Source organism: Betta splendens, chromosome 24, assembly GCF_900634795.4.
Source record: "Betta splendens chromosome 24, fBetSpl5.4, whole genome shotgun sequence".
Taxonomy (NCBI): domain Eukaryota; kingdom Metazoa; phylum Chordata; class Actinopteri; order Anabantiformes; family Osphronemidae; genus Betta; species Betta splendens.
In genome coordinates this window covers 12,501,758-12,510,954 of record NC_040901.2, presented here as the reverse complement: position 1 = coordinate 12,510,954, position 9,197 = coordinate 12,501,758, and the positions used below count along the sequence as shown (strand labels likewise).

Here is a 9,197-nt window from a genome sequence, read left to right as displayed (position 1 = left end):
AACATTCACATCAGCCGATTCGTTCGTTCATAATTAGAAATAATCCTGATGTCGCTGTCATTTGTTTCAGTGCGGATTTTATTAAAAAGGTACTTTCAGAAAATTAACTTCTTAATGTGTTTACCACTAGGAATCAGGATAAATCCACATGTTTCTGTTATAAATAAGGATTCTAGTACATTACAGCAATCAAAACCGTTGATCGTGTGTTAAACAGTCTAACGGGCGGAACAGCCTGACTAAGTGAAGTAACCTACTTCCATGTGAAATGGGCATTTGAACGTGCTCTCAGCGGTGACCCTCACGTTGGCGGGGGGCCGTTGGTGTAGTGCAGCATGGGGTAGAAAGACCTGGCGAAGTTGTTGGTCACGGTGCAGCCGGGGTCGCTCTCCGCCAGAGGGACGAGACACGGCAGCAGCAGCAGGAGCAGCAGCAGCAGGTGGAGGGGGAAGGCGGCGCGGAAGACACGGGAGAAGAAGGAGCGGTGGGGGGGCGACGCCCGCCTCTCTCTGTGGGACGCAAGGCAGTTCAGCCAATCAGGACAGTCCTTCTGAGCTGAGAAGAACCCACTAGAACCAGAGGCCACGAGGTACAGTCACGTCAAGACCTCCAGCTTGTTTATTTAACCTGCACCTCCAATGTAATGACGCGTTTTTTCTTTATTTGTACCTCAGAGCAGAGGATCGGTTCCTTGAATGTTCCGCCTCCGTAGGAGAATCACTGGACGGTCTTTGGGCTCGGACGTCTGAGACGCCTTCACATTCCTGCAACAAATGTCCAAACACAGGGTAAAACACGGCCGTTTAAAGTGGTTTTTAGACAATGAATGTGTCCTCCAGCGTTTTTAAAGGCAGATTTGATGGTTACCAGACGCCGCTGCAGTTTGCCGAGGTCCTCCACCACCTCCTCCAGCAGCAGCTTCAGCTTCCTCCCCGTCACGTGGAGCTTCTCCTGGGCGTCGTCGCTCTCCTCCGTCGCGTCCCTGGGCTGCAGCTGGGACCACAGCGCCTGGAGGGAGGCCTGCTGGGCTCGTCGGCACCGCAGCTCCTCCTGCAGATCCTGTGGGTCAGACGTGTTCTGAGCAGCGGTCCAGTGCCGCGTGGAGCTGCACGGATCCGAGCTCCTCTACTTACAGTGAGAGTGTGGTGATGATGCTGCAGGGCGCTGACGGCCACCTCCGGATCCCTGATGTCCACCGTGTAGCGTCTGCTCTCGGCGTGGGCCAGCCACAGCAGCAGAGAGTGGAGGGTTTCATGGAAGTCCTGCACGGGGAAGGTGAGAGGTCAGACTGAAGCGCTCTGCTGCATGCTTCAACACCTTCAGAACCACTTTATACCAACAGAACTAATTCTGTGATTCTCATTAGGTTATTGGAGGGAATACTAGTCTAAATAGTTGATAGTTGATGATAATAACTACTGTATGCGTGATAGTTGGGCCGGGGCTGGACCCTGGGCCTGTGCTTGTGTTGGAGACCTCCCTACCTGGCATTGCATCAGCCTCCTCCTCAGACTGGTGTCCCACTGCTGCAGGCTCGTACACGCTCGGCTCCAGTCTCGGTTCATTTGCCCAAGTTTCTGCTGGACTTCTGGATCCACCTGCCCTCGCAGGTTGACGGACAGCATGACGGACTTGTAGTGAGTAAACATCTTCTGCATCTCCTGCAGGGGAATAGATTTAATTAACTTGAACATGTATCACATCTGTTGCATCTGGCCTTCATTGTACCTTCAGTTCCTTGGCTTTTGCCTCCATGTGCTCGATACTAATTTCTGGATCCGAGCGCTGGAGACAGTGGAGCTTGGAGATCACGTCGTCCAGCCACAGCGTGATGTCAGTGAGGTCAGACGCGAGCTGCTGAGGTCCGGCCGCTCCGTCGGTCCTGGGCCGAGCGCGGAGCAGCTCCCAGCGCTCAATCACACCTGAACGTGAACGTATGCTCTGTTACCGACCAGCAGCTTCAGTTTCATTAGAGAGAACTCATAAATAATGACTGTTCATTTCACTGAGTAACTTCATAGAACAATAGATTCAATAGTGATGTGTTTTGCTTTTGTCTCCTTGTTCAAACTGATTAGACCCCACACAGTGGCTCAATGAAGTGTTACACAGGTTTGTGTCTGCTGCTTTTTGGCTCTATGTAACCTGACAGACTTTGTGTGGATCTGTTTTTTGCATTTAAACTTTAACACATTGACCATCTCTTTGTCCCGTAGCAGACTGTCTCTCACCTGACTGTTTGTCTGAGGCCGTCAGTCCAGTCAGACCGAGCTCCTCCGGCTGATCCTCATCATCCAGGATCAACGACACCCGTTTGATGTTCTCGATGCTTCCGCTGCACTGAGACATGAGATGTAGCTGGAGACACATCAACACATTGATCAGAGCCTAAAGACGACGCCAGCAGCAGCAACGTGAGCCTTTTGAATCAAACCTACATAGCCCTGCTTCAGAGGAGTGCTGCTGAGGGTGGACGCAGCCTCGCCGGGTTCCTCTGGGTCCAGCTGCACACGTTCTGCTTCTGCTGGTGACGACCATGTTGGAGAATCATGCATGACTTTGATTTGACTGGAAACTGAGTAAAACCACAGGCAGTGTTAACAAAGGTCAAAGCTACTGTAGCAAAGTGCCCACGATGTTGGTGTTTAAACTTTAGGCCACTTCTCTGAATAAAGCTGAGCTTTACATCTGAATCATATGAGCTACTTCTTCTGAGTCATTTTGAATTGTGAGAACGATATATTTGTCAGGGAAACAGAACAGTTTTCCAAACCACAGCTGCAGCAGCAAATTATCACTGATTGTGGAAAGTATCTGTTGGAAACCAACTTCGGCGGCAAAAAACTAAATAGACATGTCTGCATCTACAAGACTTTTATGGTTGCCTCTAAAATCTGTGAATTGTTTTTACCTTGACTAAATAAAAACTGAACAGTCCATTTCACAAAGCTCAGTTCTAATCCAGCAAATGTTTAGAGACGGTACCTGACAGGGCATCTTCCTCCTCGTCATCATCTTCCTCCTCCTCGTGGGATGTCGACCCTCCCACATCTCCGCTGGGGTCCCATTCCAGAGCCAGGGAGTCCACGCTCAGCGGCGTCTCCCGCCCCGAGCGCTCCAGCGGGGAGCTCAGCAGGTGGGTGGGTGTCGCTGGGAGGCTGCGTCCGAGCCACGGCCGGCAGATCAGCTCCAAGCTGGACTCCAGGGAACCCGCGCTGGTGGGGAGCTCTGGTTCTCTCATCTGACAAACCCATGAAGGCTTCATTATTAACCAGCTGTGTGAACGCGTCAGGTGACGGACTGCGGTCTCACCGGGGGCTGGCTGAGGCGCTGGTGGAACCGGACCAGGCGGCTGAAGACCTCCTGACAGTACGAGTGCAGCTCCTCCAGCTCGTCCTCGATCAGCGCCGCGTCCTGTGGGGAGCTCTTCTGGATCAGGCTCTCTCCAAACACGATCAGCCCGTCGATGCGCTCCGTGTTCAGCGTGATCTCCTTCTGGAAGCTCTGCAACACACGATTGGCTTCCATCACACAGTCCAGGCTCGACAGATAAACTCCATGTGTCCGAGCCGTGCTCTCACGTTGAGCTGCTGCATCTTGTGGTGGACGTCGCTCTCAGAAAAGTGTTCGACGTTGGTGAGCTGCAGGTCCAGCTCGGTCAGCCACACCAGCATGTTCTCCCTGGTGCCTTCAAATTCCTCCCTCTGGCTGGTGAAATGCTGTGAAGGCGATGGGATGCATGTGAGAAGTGAGCAGCAGCCGGCGGTGGCCGCTCTCCCCCTCTGTCTCGTACCTTAAGTCTCCGGAGAACGGCAGCCACTCTGCGGTGCAGCGCGTCCCAGCGCCTGTTGCCTTCGTGGACCATGGCTTTCAGCTGGCTGGCTCGGTCGGTGCGGTTCTCCCGGGCCAGACGGCGGTACTGGTTATTAACCAGCTCCAGCTGGGTCAGACGCTCATGAACCTGCCTCTGGAAGCTCTACAAGCAACAGGAGGACGATGATCCGTGACACGTCACACTGACAATGGCAGTGGGTTGTGACGTCAAATCCACTGAAGCCACGGAACAACTGACCTCAAACTTCTTGAGCTCCTCCTTGGCCGCGGTGTAAAGGACGTCTGCAGAGTTGGGGTTGGCAGCCGTCCGCTCGGCCGTTTTCAGCCAATCCTCAAAGCGGGAATAGTCTTCGAGGAACTTGCACCAGAGTCTCCAAGTCTCCTCGATCCTGTTATTACATGGTTCAAACTAAGTGGTTCGCTTTTTAATGAGGTGACAAAATATCTGTAACGAGCAGTTTAAATAAAACGTCTAAATCAAGCTGCTTTGATTGAGCATGAAACCCAGCAAAGTAGATGTGGTGACGTGTGCTAGCTGCTACCGTAGCCTCCGGTCCACAGCCAGAGCGCAGATGGTTCTCCAGCGCTGGTCCAGGCTGCGGCTGGTCTCCTGCAGGGAGTCGCTCTCCACCTCGGAGCCTCCGGACACGTCTTCGTCCCGCAGTAAAACGTCGCACAGACTGAGCACTGAGGCGACGCCCTCCGTGTGCTGCTCGATGTCCTTCTGCAGCTCCTGCACACGCACACACGCGTGAGGACAGACATGACACATGCATTAATGAGGCCATAGACACAGGACGGGGCGGCGCTGCAGGAGACCACCACTCCCTAATCTCCACAAAGGACTAATGTGCATTATTAATGAAGGAGTGAGACTCAAAGTAAAAGGCAGAGTGGATGTGCTGCTACTAGCAGCTGTCTCTGCGTCGGACCTGCTGCTCAGCCAGCCTCCTCTGGATCTCCTGGTGGTGACAGACACTGTAGGTGATCGGTCGGGACAGCTCCGCTTCCATACGTGAAAGCCACAGGCGGAGGGAACCCATGTTCTTATCCAGCTGCTGCACAGTCACCAGAGTCTCCTTCAGCTTCTTCACCCTGAGCACAGAGGAGAGCCCAGCGGTCATAACCAGTAACGACTAGAACCTTACAACATGGGATGAAGTAGAATGATCTGGAACATTAAAGTCAGGGAATCGTTTTCACTTTGAATGTGATCTGTTTCTAAGCAGCGAGAAATTAAAAGACAGACAATGAGAGAGAGTAAAAACAGCTAATGCTGCAGCGCCTCTTTGTGCGACATCATGGATTTAGAACAAATCCAAGTAATTAGAAAAATAATAAATTCAACAAAAGACAGAGTGAAAGAAAAACAAAACAAAAAGACAAGAAAATCCCAATGAAAGAACAAAATGAAAAAGTAGATAATGTCAGGAATAAAGCAATAAATCTTCTAGGAGAAAAGTGCAGAAAGAAGAAAATAAATGAAACTAAATAAACTAGGAAAGGAACAAAGTAAATGAAAAGAGCAAAGCTGTGACACCAAGTTATCCACAGCTCTCAGGTAAATTAAACCAGAGCCGTCACAGCCTGGCGTCATGGCAACGCTCGGGACAATAACAGCTCCTCAAGCCTGAAGTGCGTCCCATTGGATGAGTTGAGTTAATTTCATCCCTGTTCTCCTGTTGAGGTGCAGCCGGACCCGTCAGCGCAAAGAGGGAGACGCTCTCCGCTAACACAAAAAGCACTGAGGGCATGAAAGCAGCCAGATGCTGGGTCGTCAGTGGAGCAGAGGCGAGAGCTCAGAGGACCACGCTGGAATGGCTCAGGTTCCTCAAGAGGATGAGGATGGTGGGTTCACGTGCAGTAGGAGAGGAATTAGAGACCACAGAACCCTGGAAGTGAGCAGGATCAGATAGTGGTCCGAAGCCCAGGTACCGTATTAGTCCATTAATCTCTGAGCAGCAGCTCGTGTCGCCTCAGTGTAACACAGACATAATAGAGTCAGTGTAAACTGTGAAGGAGAAGACACTTCCACTCTCCTCTCCATCCAGTCGTCCCTGCTCTGCGCCGCCTCCCGCTCCTTTTTCACTCATTCACCTCGGACAAGCTCAACAAAAGGCCGGCAGCTTCACGCCGAGGCCACACAAAGACACAAAACCCGGTCAGGGGTCCGAGTCGAGGAGGAGGACAAGACAGGAAGGGACGGAGAAAAGGGCTGAGGATAAATGAGTGCAGCTAAAGTCCAGCTATGAGGGGGAGGGGAGGGGGGGTGCTCCGCCTGACGCCCACCTCTGCAGCTCTGCTTCACTGTGACTCCACAGATCGGCCCAGTGCGTGTTTAAAACCTGAGCAGTGATCTACCAGTGTGAACTGGGCTGGTCTGAATCTACCAGTGTGAACTGGGCTGGTCTGAATCTGCCAGTGTGGACTGGTCTGAATCTACCAGTGTGAACTGGGCTGGTCTGAATCTGCCAGTGTGGACTGGTCTGAATCTACCAGTGTGAACTGGACTGGGCTGAATCTACCAGTGTGAACTGGGCTGGTCTGAATCTGCCAGTGTGAACTGGGCTGGTCTGAATCTGCCAGTGTGGACTGGTCTGAATCTACCAGTGTGAACTGGGCTGGTCTGAATCTGCCAGTGTGGACTGGTCTGAATCTACCAGTGTGAACTGAACTGAATCTACCAGTGTGAACTGGGCTGGTCTGAATCTGCCAGTGTGAACTGGACTGGGCTGAATCTGCCAGTGTGAACTGGGCTGGTCTGAATCTACCAGTGTGAACTGGGCTGGTCTGAATCTGCCAGTGTGGACTGGTCTGAATCTACCAGTGTGAACTGGGCTGGTCTGAATCTACCAGTGTGAACTGGGCTGGTCTGAATCTACCAGTGTGAACTGGACTGGTCTGAATCTGCCAGTGTGAACTGGGCTGGTCTGAATCTGCCAGTGTGGACTGGTCTGAATCTACCAGTGTGAACTGGGCTGGTCTGAATCTGCCAGTGTGGACTGGTCTGAATCTACCAGTGTGAACTGGACTGGGCTGAATCTACCAGTGTGAACTGGGCTGGTCTGAATCTACCAGTGTGGACTGGTCTGAATCTACCAGTGTGAACTGGGCTGGTCTGAATCTACCAGTGTGGACTGGTCTGAATCTACCAGTGTGAACTGGTCTGAATCTACCAGTGTGAACTGGGCTGGTCTGAATCTGCCAGTGTGGACTGGTCTGAATCTACCAGTGTGAACTGGGCTGGTCTGAATCTGCCAGCGTGGACTGGTCTGAATCTACCAGTGTGAACTGGGCTGGTCTGAATCTGCCAGTGTGGACTGGTCTGAATCTACCAGTGTGAACTGGGCTGGTCTGAATCTACCAGTGTGAACTGGACTGGTCTGAATCTACCAGTATGGACTGGTCTGGTCTGAATCTGCCAGTGTGAACTGGGCTGGTCTGAATCTGCCAGTGTGAACTGGGCTGGTCTGAATCTGCCAGTGTGAACTGGGCTGGTCTGAATCTGCCAGTGTGAACTGGACTGGTCTGAATCTGCCAGTGTGGACTGGTCTGAATCTGCCAGTGTGGACTGGTCTGAATCTGCCAGTGTGGACTGGGCTGGTCTGAATCTACCAGTGTGAACTGGGCTGGTCTGAATCTACCAGTGTGAACTGGGCTGGTCTGAATCTACCAGTGTGAACTGGGCTGGTCTGAATCTACCAGTGTGAACTGGACTGGGCTGAATCTACCAGTGTGGACTGGTCTGAATCTACCAGTGTGGACTGGGCTGGTATCAATCTACCAGTGTGGACTGGTATGAATCTACCAGTGTGCACTGGGCTGGTATGAATCTACCAGTGTGAACTGGGCTGGTCTGAATCTACCAGTGTGGGCTGGTCTGAATCTACCAGTGTGGACTGGGCTGGTATGAATCTACCAGTGTGGGGACTGGTCTGAATCTACCAGTGTGGGCTGGTCTGAATCTACCAGTGTGGACTGGGCTGGTCTGAATCTACCAGTGTGGACTGGTCTGAATCTGCCAGTGTGAACTGGACTGAATCTACCAGTGTGGACTGGGCTGGTCTGAATCTACCAGTGTGAACTGGGCTGGTCTGAATCTACCAGTGTGAACTGGGCTGGTCTGAATCTACCAGTGTGAACTGGGCTGGTCTGAATCTACCAGTGTGAACTGGGCTGGTCTGAATCTACCAGTGTGAACTGGGCTGGTCTGAATCTACCAGTGTGAACTGGGCTGGTCTGAATCTACTAGTGTGAACTGGGCTGGTCTGAATCTACCAGTGTGGGGACTGGTCTGAATCTACCAGTGTGGGGACTGGTCTGAATCTACCAGTGTGGGGACTGGTCTGAATCTACCAGTGTGGGCTGGTCTGAATCTACCAGTGTGGACTGGGCTGGTCTGAATCTGCCAGTGTGAACTGGTCTGAATCTGCCAGTGTGAACTGGTCTGAATCTGCCAGTGTGAACTGGACTGAATCTACCAGTGTGGACTGGGCTGAATCTACCAGTGTGGACTGGGCTGGTCAGGATGCCGACAGACGCCTCGCCCTCATCCACCCGTGGGGGTGGGGGGGCTGTGGGGGGACATATGGCCCTGTCTGCTGCTGCTCCACAGACTTGTCCATCTGTGAGAGCTTCCATCACTGCGTGACCTCTGGACAGTAGAAGACACAGACTCCTGACAGCTGCAGAGCAGGAACAACAACAGCAGGTGGATGGTTCCACATTAGCGCCATTGTTTAAGCGCGGGCTTAATGATGCCTTTCAGTGTGGAGTGGCTGTGAAAGCTGCTTGCACGCAGGAGGGCAGTAATTGGATGCTTTTAATTTGTGACACTCAGCAAATGTGTCCACATGCGCTCGGATTCAACTAAGCAGCCTGTTGCCATTTGCCTTTGAATGGTCCTCTCATACGTTGCCCCCCCGTGTCTTCTGCCCCCCCCAGCTCTCACCTGGCCTCGATGTGGTGGAAGAGGCTGTGCCAGCGCTGGCTGATCTCCTGCAGCGACCCGTGGACCTGCGTCTGCTTGGCCTCGTCGCTGGCCGACAGCAGCTGCTCTCCCAGATGCTTCAGGTGCCTCTTGTTCTCGCTGAACAGGTTGATTTCCTCCATGCAGTCCTGTGGAGACACACAGTACAGTAACAACGCGTCCTGTACGTACATGATTTAATCTGTGTCACGCTCGGTGCAGGTGGAGGAATATTAACATCCAATTAGAGTGAATCACTGCATTAATCAGCTGCATGATCCATTTTTATATGTAGCAATTAGAGCAGAAAGGATGAGAATCTGCTCCTCGACTGGTAAAACAGAGAGGTGGAGAATGATGAGAATGGCTCAGCTCAAAACAACCAATTATCACC

General features: G+C 52.3%; 1 protein-coding gene across 1 annotated transcript in view; it reads right to left on the bottom strand.

Moving 5' to 3' along the window:
- Positions 1-60: 60 nt before the first annotated feature.
- Positions 61-9,197, bottom strand: part of LOC114850129 (nesprin-2) — a gene marked incomplete at its 5' end in the record, with an annotated part of 40,568 nt that continues 31,431 nt past the window's right edge. Inside the window, 16 exon segments of the mRNA XM_055506643.1 lie at positions 61-569; positions 670-764; positions 868-1,059; positions 1,134-1,262; positions 1,485-1,661; positions 1,729-1,922; positions 2,232-2,358; positions 2,439-2,575; positions 2,986-3,241; positions 3,313-3,504; positions 3,582-3,719; positions 3,794-3,976; positions 4,073-4,223; positions 4,377-4,567; positions 4,767-4,929; positions 8,786-8,952. Of these exon segments, the coding sequence (XP_055362618.1) occupies positions 302-569; positions 670-764; positions 868-1,059; positions 1,134-1,262; positions 1,485-1,661; positions 1,729-1,922; positions 2,232-2,358; positions 2,439-2,575; positions 2,986-3,241; positions 3,313-3,504; positions 3,582-3,719; positions 3,794-3,976; positions 4,073-4,223; positions 4,377-4,567; positions 4,767-4,929; positions 8,786-8,952 (2,760 nt within the window).